At 42.7% G+C, this 15,304-nt stretch overlaps 1 protein-coding gene across 6 annotated transcripts in view; it reads left to right on the top strand.

The window, feature by feature from the left end:
* PHF14 (PHD finger protein 14) overlaps window positions 1-15,304 on the top strand; it is a 286,241-nt gene that overhangs the window by 197,383 nt on the left and 73,554 nt on the right. The window contains exon 18 of one of the 6 annotated variants that reach the window (XM_045005267.1): window positions 6,745-6,881. The exons of the other annotated variants lie outside the window; for them this stretch is intronic. Within the exon in view, the coding sequence (XP_044861202.1) occupies window positions 6,745-6,795 (51 nt within the window). The 3' untranslated portion in view covers window positions 6,796-6,881. Of the gene's footprint in view, window positions 1-6,744; window positions 6,882-15,304 lie in introns of those variants that run through there. 6 annotated transcript variants of the gene reach the window in all.

The raw sequence follows: 15,304 nt of genomic DNA, 5'->3' as shown, positions 1-15,304 counted from the left end.
GCCATTGGCCATTATCTTTGAAAAATCATGGCGATCGGGGGAGGTCCCAGATGACTGGAAAAAAGCTAATGTAGTGCCCGTCTTTAAAAAAGGGAAGAAAGAAGATCCAGGGAACTACAGGCCAGTCAGTCTCACCTCAGTCCCTGGAAAAATCATGGAACAGGTCCTCAAGGAGTCAATTCTGAACCACTTAAAGGAGGGGAAAGTGATCAGGAACAGTCAGCATGGATTCACCAAGGGCAAATCATGCCTGACTAATCTAATTGCCTTCTATGATGAGATAACCGGCTCTGTGGATGAGGGGAAAGCAGTGGATGTGCTATTTCTGGACTTTAGCAAAGCTTTTGATACAGTCTCCCACAGTATTCTTGCCAGCAAGTTAAAGAAGTATGGGCTGGATGAATGGACGGTAAGGTGGATAGAAAACTGGCTAGATGGTCGGGCTCAACGGGTAGTGATCAATGGTTCCATGTCTAGTTGGCAGCCGGTATCAAGTGGAGTGCCCCAAGGGTCGGTTCTGGGGCCGGTTTTGTTCAATATCTTCATTAACGATCTGGAGGATGGTGTGGACTGCACCCTTAGCAAGTTTGCAGATGACACTAAACTGGGAGGAGTGGTTGATACGCTGGAGGGTAGGGATAGGATACAGAGGGACCTAGACAAATTAGAGGATTGGGCCAAAAGAAATATGATGAGGTTCAACAAGGACAAGTGCAGAGTCCTGCACTTAGGACGGAAGAATCCCATGCACTGCTATAGACTAGGGACCGAATGGCTGGGCAGCAGTTCTGCAGAAAGGGATCTAGGGGTTACAGTGGACGAAAAGCTGAAAAGGGCACACTGTTGACTCATAGTTGCCAAGAAGGCTAATGGCATTTTGGGTTGTATAAGTAGGGGCATTTCCAGCAGATCGAGGGATGTGATCATTCCCCTCTATTCAGCACTGGTGAGGCCTCATTTGGAGTACTGTGTCCAGTTTTGGTTCCCACACTACAAGAAGGATGTGGATAAATTGGAGAGAGTCCAGCGGAGGGCAACAAAAATGATTAGGGGGCTGGAGCACATGACTTATGAGGAGAGGCTGAGGGAACTGGGATTGTTTAGCCTGCAGAAGAGAAGAATGAGGGGGGATTTGATAGCTGCTTTCAACTACCTGAAAGGGGGTTCCAAAGAGGATGGATCTAGACTGTTCTCAGTGGTAGAAGATGACAGAACAAGGAGTAATGGTCTCAAGCTGCAGAGCGGGAGGTTTAGGTTGGACATTAGGAAAAACTTTTTCACTAGTAGGATGGTGAAGAACTGGAATGGGTTACCTAGGGAAGTGATGGAATCTCCTTCCTTGGAGGTTTTTAAGGTCAGGCTTGACAAAGCCCTGGCTGGGATGATTTAGTTGGGTTTGGTCCTGCTTTGAGCAGGGGGTTGGACTAGATGACCTCCTGAGGTCCCTTCCAACCCTGAGATTCTATGATTCTAAGCACCGGTGGGGCAGAAGCACTCATTTTGAGGGTGTGCTTGGGAGCGATGCACCAGCCAACTGTCCGGATCCTTTGTGCTCTTTCCTCAACTGCCTTTTCCACTACTGTTCGGCCTGGTTATGGTTATGTTGGACTGTTGGGTCTCGAACATAGTGGTTCGGGGCTACACCCTTCAGTTTTTGTCCACCCCTCCTTCCTGCCCCCACACTTCCCTGTCCCTCTTTAGGGACACTTCTCATGAGCAACTCCTCATTCAGGAGGTCAAGAACCTCCTACACCTGGGGGCCATGGAGGAGGTTCCTTAGGATATGCAAGGAAGAGGATTCTACTCCCGCTACTTCCTGAAGGCAGAAGTGGGACTCAGACCCATTCTGAACCTGCAGGGCCTCAACAAGTTGCTCATGAAGTTGAAGTTCCGAATGGTATCTCTGGCCTCCATCATCCCTTCCCTGGATCTGAGGGAATGGTACACCACTCTCAACTTGAAGGATGCTTACATTCATGTCTCCATATTCCCAGGACACAGACGTTTCCTGCCTTTCATAGTGGTGGGGCACCACTTCCAGTTTACAGTGCTACCCTTCGGCCTGTCTTCAGTCCCCAGGGTGTTCACGAAATGCATGGCGCTGGTGGCGGCTTACCTGAGGCATCAAGGGGTCCAAATCTCCCCCTGTCTAAATGATCAGCTCATCAAGGACAGGTCTCCGGAGCAGGTCCAGAGCAGCCTCGATCTGGTGCACTCCACCTGTAGCAATCAGGGTCTCCTAATAAACACAGAAAAATCCACGTTAACACCCATTCAAGGCATAGAGTTCATCAGAGCGGTTCTCAACTCCATGCAGGCCAGGGCCTTACTACCAGAAGCACGCTTTCAAGCTGTGTCAGACTTGTTTGGCCACATAAAGAGCCTAAATGTGCCTGTTTCTGATGAGCCATATGGCCGCGTGCACCTGTGTGGTAAGTCACGCCCGGCTTCATCTAAGGCCCCCGCAAACGTGGCTGTCCTCGGTCTATGTTCCAAGCAGGCACTCTCTGGATCAAGTGCTCACAGTGCCGAGCCACATCCTCTACTCTCTGGGCTGGTGGAGGGATGCCAAGTCAGTGCTGCAGGGAGTTCCCTTCGCAACCCCATCGCCCTCGCTCACCTTGATCTCGGACGTGTCGGATCTGGGTTGGGAGGCCCATCTGGGTGACCTCAACACCCAGGGCCGTTGGCTGCAACACAACCTAGCTTTTCATATCAATGTCAGGGAGTTCAGGGCGGTTCGCCTGGTGTGCCAGGCTTTCTTGCCCCAGCTGGCAGGCAAAGTGGTGCAGGTCCTGATGGACAGTACTGCCACAATGTACTACATCAACAGGCAGGGCAGCATCAGGTCTTCAGCCCTCTGTCAGGAAGCGCTCAGCCTCTGGGACTTTTGTGTGCGGCATGCCATTCATTTGGTTGCTGCCCACCTGCTGGAGCCAAGAATGTCCTCACGGATCGACTCAGCAGAACCATCTTGTCTTGCCACGAATGGTTGCTCCATCCAGAGGTTGTCAGCCTAGTTTTCCACAGGTGGGGATCTCCCACCATGGACCTGTTTGCATCCAGACAGAACAGGAAGTGCAACGTGTTCTGTTCAGTGCTGGGCAGGGACAAGGGCTCCCTGTCGGGTGCCTTCCTGATTCCGTGGTCAGGAGCGCTGATGTACGCCTTCCCGCCAGTGACGTTAATTCACAGAATCCTGCTCAAGATGAAGCAAGGCAGAGTAACAGTCATCTTCATAGCCCCAGTATGGCATTCCGGACTATTTGCTGCACATTAAGCTCCAGAGCCTGTCGCTGTCCTCCGTCACGGTGCACTTGGCAGCCATTTCAGCTTTCCATCCTCCGTTTCACGGCAGGTCAGTCTTTGCCCATCCCATGACAGCGCAGTTCCTGAAAGGTCTGGAGCGCCTTTACCAGCATATCCAGGACCAGGTCCCTCCTTGGGACCTGAATCTTGTGCTGTCCAGGCTCATGGGGCCCCACTTTGAGCCCCTGGCTTCCTGCTCCCTTCTGCTTCTCTCCTGGAAGGTCTCCTTTTTGATCGCTATAACTTTGTCCTGTAGGGTGTCTGAGATCAGGGTGCTCATGTTGGAGCTGCCTTATACAATCTTCTATAAGGACAAGGTCCAGCTGCATCCACACATGGCTTTTCTGTCCACAGTGTTTTCCAGTTCCATACTGGTCAGGACATATACCTACTGGTCTTCTGCCCAAGGCCTCATACTTCAGATGAGGAATGCAGGCTGCATACTCTGCGTGTCTGGCAGGCACCAGCCTTCTACATAGAGAATACGAAGCTGTTCCGTAAGTCTACACAACTGTTTGTTGCTGCCGCAACCGGATGAAGGGTTGTCCAGTCTCTACCCAGAGAATTTTGTCCTGGATGACTGCCTGCATCGGCTACTGCTGTGAGCTGGCAAAGGTGCGCCCGCCAGGAATCGTGATGCCTGTGCCCTAGTCGAGTGAGCCGCTCAGGTGCTGATCCAGGAAATCTGCCGTGCCGTGACCACATCTGTCCACACGTTTGCTTTGCACTATGTGCTGACCCAGCAAGGTTGAGCTGATGCTGGTTTCAGCAGAGCAGTAGTCCAATCTGCAAGACTGTGAACTCTGAGCCCACCTACAATGGAATGGACATGAGCAAACACTCAAAGAAGAAAAAACGGTTACCTACCTTTTGTAACTGTTGTTCTTCAAGATGTGTTGCTCGTGTCCATTCCATTTCCCGCCCCTCTGTCAGAGTTGTCAGCAAGAAGGAGCCGAGAGGGTGCAGGGCTGATGGCGCCTGATATACTGTGCCATAACTGCAGCACTCCAGAGGGCGCTACAACCGGCCCTACGGATACCGCTAAGGCAAAAGTCTCTGGTGGCCACGTACGTGGGTGTGCGCACACCTACAATGGGATGGACATGAGCAACACATCTCAAAGCAAGTTATGAAAGGTAGGTAACCATTTTTTGGGGAGAGGGGTTCAATTTTAGAAATAGGGTAATGGTGACAATCATGTTGACCTAACAATTAAAGTAGTTTTTGAGATATTACTGAGTGTTTGCAGGTGGAAGCAATACAAAGGTGTAATGTGATGTAATAAACATATGCTTTAAGTTGCTCTATATCACAAGCACTTTGTAAGCTACTTCTGTTTTGCTCGTAATATGTCACAAGACTCTCCAGCAATCTTGTCAGTCATTTTCCCACCAATGTAACATATTCCCATGTCTGTCAGATAACAGACAGACAGTGACTTTGCTGCAGGGCATGAGGGCAACATTTTCTCTGCCGGTAATACTGCCTGTCACTTTTATGGAAAGGGTGATGCTCACCACTAAGGTCTGACAAGCTTTCTCATCTCAGAAACATTGTTGTTTTTGTTACCTGACATGAAAGCTGAAATAAACCTATTAGCTAGCATTTTAATAACATCACCTACCTCCCTGGAAAAAGGATTAGTCTGTGCTTTCAATACTGACAAATCTCAGTGCCCTAAATCATAAAATTTCCAATATTTTAGAATAATGGTATTGAGAGAGACTTTTAGAAGCTTCTTTTAAACAACAAATACTTTTGCATTTCAGAATAGTATATGACTGGTCTAAACGCTAGTTCTTTAAGGTACAAGATCTTTGTAAAAATTAGATCAGGGTAGTGGGGGTTACAAAATGTGTATTTCATTACCCTGATTTTTCAGTACCTCCTCCCAGTTTAAAGTTTTGCAAAAAAGCAGTGTACCAAAAGATTTTCACATACATCATGATAGTTAAAATGACATTGCTAGTTCCTTTTCCATCCTTGTTTAAGATCTATTTTGTGAAAAGTTGCAGAGTGGACATGACAGGTCATTATCTGACTGCTGTAAGTTGAGCCGCAGTAGCCTGGAGCCTTTTTTTAGTTCATTTTTATTTAATCTTTCTACTGTATTGCACTTTTTCAGTGTAAATTGTGAACATATATGCATAGAATTCTCATCTAAATTCCTTATGGAATATTTTTTGGAACTACAAATCGATAACACACCAGCCAGAGCAAATGGTATTTGGTGCTCATCTGTTGTGTTGGAAAGCAATCATGAAGGATTTTGCCTTTGTCCCAGTACTGAGCAGGGTTATTTCTCTAAGCTGTAACTTGCTTCACTGTATTAACTGGACACTGTAATATCAGAAATTGAATGTCTGATCTTCTTCTATTATGAAGATTTATTAAAAATCTAAAATGTAAATGAGTTATGTTTTAAAAATCATTTTAATTTCAAACTTTCAGTTTGCTCATCCAAAGACAGGGTTTTGTTTTCTTTTTTAGTGATTTAGATATTTGGTTAGCCTATGGAATTTTATCCTAATTACAATGGAAAATGCAGAGTTAAATTTGGTGGACAATAACACTTTTTGTTATGAAAACTTGCATATAAAATGAAATAACTACTGTACTACCCAGCAGAACATCGTATGTTAAGATCTTGTGTCAGTGTACTGTGTTAACAAACCTATTTTGAATTCCTCCAAAATGCTAACCTCTCCAGCCATAATAGAAAATTCAAAATCAAAACAAGTGCCAGTTAAAACACTTTCAATATGTAAAGTACACCACAGAAAGAAATGTATATTATTTTTATTTTAAAGATAATGAAGTTAGCAAGAGGAAAACAAACAGACTTCATATCAACAATTTGTATGTTTTGTATAAATTAGAAAAATTGACTTAGTAATGGTCATAAATAAGATCTGTAATGTAATTCATAATGCATGAACAGGAAACATTTTTTTTATAGTGGGGGTGTGTAACACTGCCTGTGATTAAAGTTACCTGACACATCCCATTATAAGACTCTGTTTTCAGTTGCTTACAATGTTGTCAACCTTTAACTATTTGGGCTGAAATTTGGGTGTTTGCCTCAGGTTGAATGTTTTTGGAAAATTTCACCCAAAATAAGTAATCCTTTTCTGAGAATGATGCTAAAGAAAAAGATGTTGTTTATGTTAATTTAACAGATATCTTTTCTTTGAAAAACTTTAATGCTCCCGTGCTTTGGAGATGGGATTTTAAATTTGGTGAGAGAGTGGCCTTTTGTCAGGTGTGTGCCTATTGCTGTTCCTATGAAAATCCACCAAAATTTAGACAAGCAATAAGGCTGTGAAAAATCACTATTCGACTGCTTCTTAGATGTTCTTAGAGACTTCTTAGATGTTCATAGCTAAATTCCCTGAAGATTCCATCACAGCTGAACAGTTTTTCCTGTCATTACAGTTCCTGGCTGATATGGGCCATTCTGGATCCAGGTCGAGGCTCTGGAACTAGAAAGCAGGGAGCCCATCTCTCCTGTGCTCTTAGTGACACCCCCTGTTGGGCCCAGGGAGCATGGAGGAGGAAGCCACCTGAACTAAAGACAAAGGAGACAAGAGCCAGACCTTGGGGAGAGTGGGTAGGGGGAGTAGATTGAGACAAGGCGACTGGGAGGAAGACTGGGACTGGAGACTTGGGGATGGAGGGAAGAGGGAAACTGGGACTGGGGTTAGAGGATGGGACATACATTGCAAGGACACTAGGAGTGGGAGAACTGGGGGGGGGGAGGAGGAGCCACAGGGTGAGACTAAAAATGTCTGGGAAGGAGATTGGGACTGAAAACTATTGGGATTTGGGGAAGGAAGTTGGGGGGATGGAGGGAAATAGTTCTTACGAGGAACCAGGCGGTGAGGGGAAAACTGGTACTGGCTGGATAAAGTGATAGGGTCAAGGAGATAGGTGGGTGGGTGGGACTCTGAAATTGTACAAGGAACTAATAGTGAGAGACTGGGTCTGGGAGCCAGTGTGGATGATGAACATGGGCATGGGGATGACTGATGGCTGGGGGAGTAGGGAATGAAACAAATCAGATGAGGAGCCAGAAGGGGGCAGCTGGGTCCGGCTGGACAAGAAGACTGGGAATGTACCAGTAATCAGAAGCCAGAGAAGTGGCAACTGGGACTGGCTATTTGAGGAGAATGGGACTGGGATAAGGAGCCAGGTTGGAGGGAAAGCAGCAAAAGGGGTCTCCCGAGTCTCAGCGTTCCTCTGCTGTTAGCAAATATCTATAAAACGCACGGGTAAAGTGTCTATCTTATCCCCCTCTAGTGCTGCTCCATGTAGATGATGACTGCTATTAGTTACTACATTCCACATGATGAGATTTCTCAGGAGGGGAGTTTCAGCTTGATTTAAAAGCTATTACACACAAACAACTATATTAAAAGAACATCATTAATAATTATTACTGGAATGGGTTACCAAGGGATGTTGTGGAATCACTGTCATTGGAGATTTTTAAGAACAAATTAGACAAATATCTATCAGGGATGTCTAAGTATACTCCGTCCTGCCTCACTGCAAAGTGCTGGACTAAATGACTTTCCCAAACCTACGTTTCTATGATTATTCAGGTTGAAAAGTCAAGCACTTAGAAATGAGGAAATGCCAGAATTAAGGTTGTTTGTGCAATCTGTAATGCTAAATAACTTGGACAAATCAGGTTCTAGACATCTCAGGTTGGACACCCACAATTAGTGGATACTTCTGATCCTAATCTCTTTGTGCCTGCTTTCCCTCTGTGTAAAATGGGGCTAATACTATCCTCTCACCTCACCAGGGTGTTTTAAAATAAATACATTAATATCTGTGAAGTTCTCAGATCCAATAGTGATGAATAATTGTGTCTTTAACATTGGATTTCGATAATGTGTTGTAATTAAGGTGTGGGGACACACATTGAATAATGAGGAAAAAATAAAATAACAGAATTAAATAGTAGATCATTAAGTGAGCACCATCTATCCTGGTCACTGAATGAGACTATTGTAGTCCGGTAGAAAAAATAGTATGTGATCATGTAATTAAAGTGTGTCTCATAAGACATACAGACAAGGATGTGCAGACAACCTTAATTTTGTCATTGCCTAGCTTTTTCAGTGTTTGTCTTTGCAATCTGAATGTTTTAAATGTAGGGGTTTTTTGAGTAATTTGTATAACAGCGCATTAAGGCAGCACACTATAAAAGTGTATACATTGTAGTAGCATAAATCGTAATTTAGTAATGCTTACTCTTCTCCTACAGTACTTAGTTTAGGGCAGTGTCATTTTAAGCAGTTATGTATAACTCTGTGTTTAAAATGCACTTTAAAAAATTAGGAACAAACGACTGCAACATTCAGCCTCATCCATGCTGGTTTTATGTTATTTCAAAATGACCAAAACACCCTCTGATTTAAGGAGGAGATTCCACGGTAACTTGAAATGTAGATTAATATTTTATTGTAATTTGCCAAACTGGGGGGAAATACAGTGCACTCCTTTTATAACAGCCTTTGGATCCAAATATTTTGAGTGTAATGAGAAGGATGAATACAGTGTTTTTAAAGAAGCTGTGACCCTAGGTATTTTAGTCTTACATCAGAGAGAATACTACATCAGAAACTCTTCTTTTGAGGATGAAGCATATGACAACTACATTGCCACAATGGGAAACAATGTACCAGCTCAAAGTTGATAAAAGAATGCAGCAGATAACTCTATTGCTGATACAAGCAGAAAATCATATAATAGAAGAGAATATGATTTTGTATTGCACTTTTTGGACTCAAGGTACTGGTATTTCAAAGTGCTTTACAAAATAATGAGTTGGATATGATAGTGCAGTTGGTGTGTTTGCAAAAAGAACATCCATTTTGTGCTCAGTAATAGTTCACAGGCAGTCTAACCTCTTATTGTATGCTGTTAGGGACAATCGAATTAACCCCTACTTTACTCAAGAGAAATAAATATAAGGCTAAGAAAAGTACTGTAGAAATCAGCATGGGAGCATCAATTTGAGTGTATAATATTGCTGAAGAAAGTTTCTAGGAACTGAGAAAAAATTATGTTAACTTTGAGCTACTTTTAGAACCTCTTATGCGGTTATCCAGATTTTCCAAAATTCTCCTCTTCAAGTGAGAACTTCTTAATGAGTATGTACGAAATTGTAGTGGAACCTCTAGAATACAAGAATGACCCTCTTAAAATTGAATGAGAGAAAACTATCTCAGGATAGGTCTGGAGAGCCGAGTGATGAGACTGTAGTTCACCCCTATGCAAACGATTGGCACAACTCCTATACGTTACATTAAATTCAGTATTGAGGACTTAAGTGGTGTATAGGCACTAGCAGTCCTCTGTACAGGAGTGAATTTCAACCTCAGATTGTTCCAGAAGAAGGAGAACTTCCACAGCATACTAGGCTGAATCATTTGACTAAATAGTTGGCAACTACATTTTAGAGATCTCTCATGATACTGTAGTTAGAAAAATAAGTTGGATAGTTTTTATTTTTTGCTGGAAAAGAAGAGTAGACAGATCTGTTTAATGAATAATTTGTACCATAAATGGAATTCCAGATATAAGTAGCCTCAAAATTAATTTAACACTGTACTTGATTTATGAGTAGAAGTTAAGATAAGCATAAAATTTTGGTAGCATTAAATACCAAAAGTCCAGATAGATAGATTGAGGCTTTTCATTAAATGAGAATTTTCAAGGCAGATCTAGGAAGTTCTGATGTTACTAAAAAGTAGTTTAAACACTGAAATCCTATTAAATAAAAAAATATTTTAAAAGGGCCTTGTGATGGGGTGGACTAGGTCTAAAGGCCCCTTCTGGAGGCCTCGTGGCCCTACCTCATCCCACCCCAGAAAAGAGCAAAGGAAAAGTCCTCTGGGTGGCCTAGAGTGGCTGCAGGGGAAGCAGCCAATCCAAGGGCTGCTGGAGTGGCCAATCAGGGACCAGGAGGGCCACATAAAAAGAAGCAGCAGAGACAGAGCAGTCAGTTGCTTCCTGGAGCTGGAAGAGAGAGGACCGAGTTCCTGGCTGGCTGGAAGAGTAGCAGGACCACAGATAGCTCTCTGTGGGCAGGGCTGAGACCAGGGAGGGCTGCTGAAGACCAGGGAAGTTAGGAAAGACTCCTGGCTGGTTGTGGGGACTGAACCCAGAAGCTAGCCAGACCAAGTGAGGTACAGCAATGGGCCCTGTTGGTCTGGTTAAATACTGAGCCAAGGGCAGGAGGGCTGTTGAAAAAGATACACCGACAGAGAGTACTCTGATGGGCCCTGTTGGACTGTTATAGAGGGCAGCGTCTCCAGGGAGGAAGCCTTGCAGAAGGTAAACACTGTACATCCCAGAAGGGGTTTGTTCATTCTGTTCCACCTACAAATAGTGTTTGTGACTCAGCTGGAGGACTGAGTCACTGAAGACCAGCCAAAGAAACCATCTGCCAGAGGCAGGTGCTTGAAAGATGGTGCCACCCCATTCCAAGAACTAAGAAACAGCAAGCTCACACCTGACCAGAAGGGGGTGATTGCAAGAGATGGGTGCTGATCCCACTACAGGACCATTGTATCGTGAATATTTTCCAAATAACAATCTGTCACACCAATTGTGAATAACCCAATTTACAGTATAAAACTTTTTAATATATCTTAATTCATAAACGTCAAGTATTTGTACCACTGGCAAGTAGAGCTCAAGTATGTCAAAGAGGCATAGACAGATACAGGTGGTAGATAGGTTATATCACCTTTCCAAGAACCCTGTCTGCATTGTTTTTTTCTGTTTTGTTTTGTTTTGTGGCTAGATGTGCGTATCCAACCTTGTGGCACCCTAGAGACTAACAAATTTATTTGGGCATAAGCTTTTGTGGGCCATTTGAGTACCAGTTAGTAGTGCCACCTAATTGAGATTCATAATTTACAACTTGACTAAAATTTGGCAACAGTAAGTACCACAAATCAGGTCTATCCATCTTTTAGAATGCATAGTGTAGCTCCTCTGCTGACTGGTAGCAGATGTCAGGTCTCTGCAGGTAGGCTTCCCATGGAAGGAGAAATCTCTGACACAGAGTCTGGATATATTCTTACTGTAACTTACTTCTTTTACACTATATACACCAGTCCTTGAACATAGGTGATCAGAAGCAACACACAGGCAATCCTCTCTTAAGGGATCTCAGTCCAAACATCAATGTCTGGTTTCACAATGCAACTCTCTCCCCAGTAATTGATTCTAGAAAGATTAAGGAAGAGAGAGAGAACTCCCTTGTTGCTTGCCATAGCTCCTCTCACATAAGAGCCTACATCACAAAACCAATAACAGAGTATTTTCTTCCAAGACCTAAAAATTTTCTCACATGCCAAGACAAAGAATTTGTAAGACTGTGTGCAACAGCACCATCTGATGACTTCTTCCATAACAATATATTTAAACACAAAAAGGGACGGTTTGATAACATCTCTGAAAGGAGTTGACATGTTTTAGTGTCATCAAAGACCTGCGCTAAAATGGAGCAAATGATTCTACAAAGAAGCTTTTTTAATGTCTGTCATAAATCAGATACTTGTTGAAGTGGTTCGACTTTTTATGGATTACAGAGTCTCCTGCTTTAATGAACTTCTTTATTTCTAAGGACTCAACCTTTCCCCCATGCTGTGAGTTGACTTACCAAATATATATGTCTGAGGGTAAACTAAGGATGCCCACATTTGGAAGGATTTCAGTCAGTTTATATCCATCTGTGACAGTACTCCAGTCATGTGAGTTATCTCACCAAGTCTCTGTTATTCCAATCACATCATAATTCCTTGACTGTGCCAGGATATCCAGTTCTCCCTGCTTATTTCCCAGACTTCTTGCATTTCATTTAAACATCTAAACTTTTTAAATCCTGCTTAGCTATTGTTCTCAATCATACTTCGTGCCAGACAGTGCAGGAAGAAAGACAATACACACGTAATGGTGTTCAGCTGGGCTGCAGATTTATTAGGTGACACATCAGAGAATTATCAGGCAATAACTTGTCCAATGCAGGTCATCCTTCATTGGTAATCCATACCACTTGGTGGAGGGCTGCCGTTTGCCCTCCACTTCCTCCCCGGAAGAGGGCTCCCGCCACACCATTTATTGAGTCCCAGTACTGTTGCTGGGACCCCACGACCCTTTTCTCATGTGCAGGTTAAGTGGGGCCAGTCGGCCACAAGCCCATTCCCCACCTTCTTTAGGAGATGCATTTTCCTAATCTGCTTTCAATTCCAGTTTATCAGGGAACGAGAACCCTCTATTGGCACCAGACATGTTGTCATAACATGAATTTTGCAACCTAAGCTACCTATCGGGTCCTTGGGCTACTGAGGAAGGTGAGAAAACCTCCGCAGTGCCCTGACTAATCGGGCAGTGAGAGAAAATTCTTTCCCAGTTCCCTAAAAGGCAACTAGCATGATGTCCACAGTGTGGCCCAAGAAACCCAGTCCTGTGCTAATACTAAATAAGAGGAGGGAGAAAGCCATAGAGCCACCCTCCATCCCCAGGCCTGCAAGAGAGGGAGGGGGGCGTAATCCTTAGTGAATTTCACAGAATTACAGTGACTTGTATAAAATGTACAATACTTGGTTGTAGTAATCTTAAAATAGATCTCAGTTATGCAGCTGTATACTCATTTTTAAGTAAAAACTGAAAAGGAAAATGTAAATGTATGTAAATGATCAAAATGTAGCTGTGAATGCAGTATAAATGGTCTCTAAAACATATCAAACCCACTTCATCAATCTAGTTGCCTCCTGCTTGTGGAGTTCCTTAAAAATAATGTGCCTTTACATTAGTGTGCTAATAATTAAAGGCTTCATGCTGACAACAGAGTGATAAACAAATTTACCAATAAATTGTAATTGACCATTACCACTTTCTATTAGCAACCCATGATTACAAACTTTGATTGTTATTTACTTACTTAGTAGAACACATATTGACTCTTGATATGCAAATAAATGATACTACTGACAAATGTGAATGAAAAGCTTACAACTGAGTTGTGAGCTTGTACTTTGTGAGCCTTGATTAACTTTTTTGGTTAGAATACACTAAAATGGCAGGAAGGCAGTATTGAAAAATGTACAGCATTACATGATCTTTTCTGTTTGAAGATCTGTGCGGAAGTGAAGACTGGGCAGAGAGCAGCAAGAAAAGCCTTTGGGGAATTTTATAAAATCATAAATGAGTGGATCCTAGGAGATTCAAAGATGTACATGTTTTTGTTCTGGTGGCATCACAGTCTATTCTATCTCTGCACTTGTATCTTCTGTATTACCAAATCCTGTGATTAATTTATTGCCTTGGAACTCTATTGCTTGCCACTTATTTATTATACATAAATAGAAATTGTATAATAAAAGCAGAATTTTAGATCTGAACTTAATTCCTCATAGCTGGTCCAGATTTCTTATCCTGCAAATTCTTTAAATTAGCACAGGCATCCATAGTCCTACCTCTAACTTGAGAGAGACGGTTAATCCTTTTGCTGTCAGTCTCTGGACAGGGTCTGTAAACCTTGTCACAGCAACCTAATATGCCATTCATGTTTGCTCTTAAAGTTGATTTTGTTGTCAAGGATTTCAGAGCATTGCAATCAAACAAGTCACGACTAAGTGATCTTCCACTTACCAATATGAATTATTAATGCTGCCCAGGCACAAATTGATCTTATTGAACCAGAGTGGGAAGAGTACATAGGAAGAGATCCAAAGGAGTGCCATTTTATGAAACAGTAAAAAAGTCATGAATTTTAGCTGAGTCAAGCTTTGCTTTTCATGTACAGTTAGCTAGTGGTAGTGAAGTTTGAGAGCAGCTCTGTTTAAGAATGGAGACTAGAGCCAGCCACATTTAATCTCATTTTACAAAAGACAGCTGGGGACTGGTGATTTGTGCTGCATCAACCACTTTGTGTGTGAAGGGGAAGGGTGTCTCATCTCTTGAATTTCTGCATTCTTAAGCAGAAAAGTTCCTGTCTTTTTAAAAATGGCTCAGCAAATAATTTGCCTGTGAATATAACTGTAAGCACATTATAATTAGTTCTACAAGGAAAGTGCACAAATATTATGTGGAATTTTCAGATGGCTTTTAAAAAGATCTTCATGAAACCTTGAAGGTGTACATTGCGTTGTTAAATTCAGGCAGTAATTAAGTTTATCTCTGGCTTTTCATTAAACGTATTTTTGGTAAAGGTGAAAATGATTATATGGTTCAGTGGTTTGAAAACTCTTTTGGGAATATTTGGAGAGTCTCAAATATTTTGCAGCAGCCTTAGAAAGTTCAAAGCACCAAGTAGTATCAGAACACTTCATTCATTAGGAAGCCTTGAAATCTTTAGTTATCAGAAGTTGTTCTCCTATTTACTAACCTGCTAAATATTAAACAGGAAGAGGCAGCCTATCAAATCTGGTACAAGTAACCAAAGGGGGAAAAAGGGTGTCTTGGGAGGAGGGGGGGAAGGGTTGTTGTGCAGCAAGACATTACCAACACACACAGAAAATAAAATAGATGTTAGTATCTTATTGAAGGTTAGAAAATTATAACAACAAAAAATTAGAGCACCAGCAGATTCATACAGATTACACAGAGCTTTATGGGATGCTATAGATCAGTGGTTTTCAATCTTTTTAAATTTGTGGACCCCCAAAAAATTTCAGATGGAGGTGCGAACCCTTTTGGAAATCTTAGACGTAATCTGCAGACCCCCAGAGTCCGTGGCCTACAAGTTGAAAACTACTGTTCTTTGTCTTTGCCATAGAACAGTAGTTTTCAACTGCAAACCCCTTAGACATAGTCTGCGGACACCCATGGATCCTCAGACCGCAGGTTGAAAACCACTGCTGTAGATTAAATATGTGTCCTCTTACATACTATGAAAGCTCATTGAAAGGGTGAGTGGACTTGTCATTGAAGGTAGGTGCTACATATTCATTAGTGTTTTTAAGTGGCT

This window comes from Mauremys mutica, chromosome 2 (genome assembly GCF_020497125.1).
Source record: "Mauremys mutica isolate MM-2020 ecotype Southern chromosome 2, ASM2049712v1, whole genome shotgun sequence".
Lineage (NCBI taxonomy): Eukaryota > Metazoa > Chordata > Testudines > Geoemydidae > Mauremys > Mauremys mutica.
Note: the sequence above shows the minus strand (reverse complement) of the source record. Positions and strands in the feature narration are given on the sequence as shown.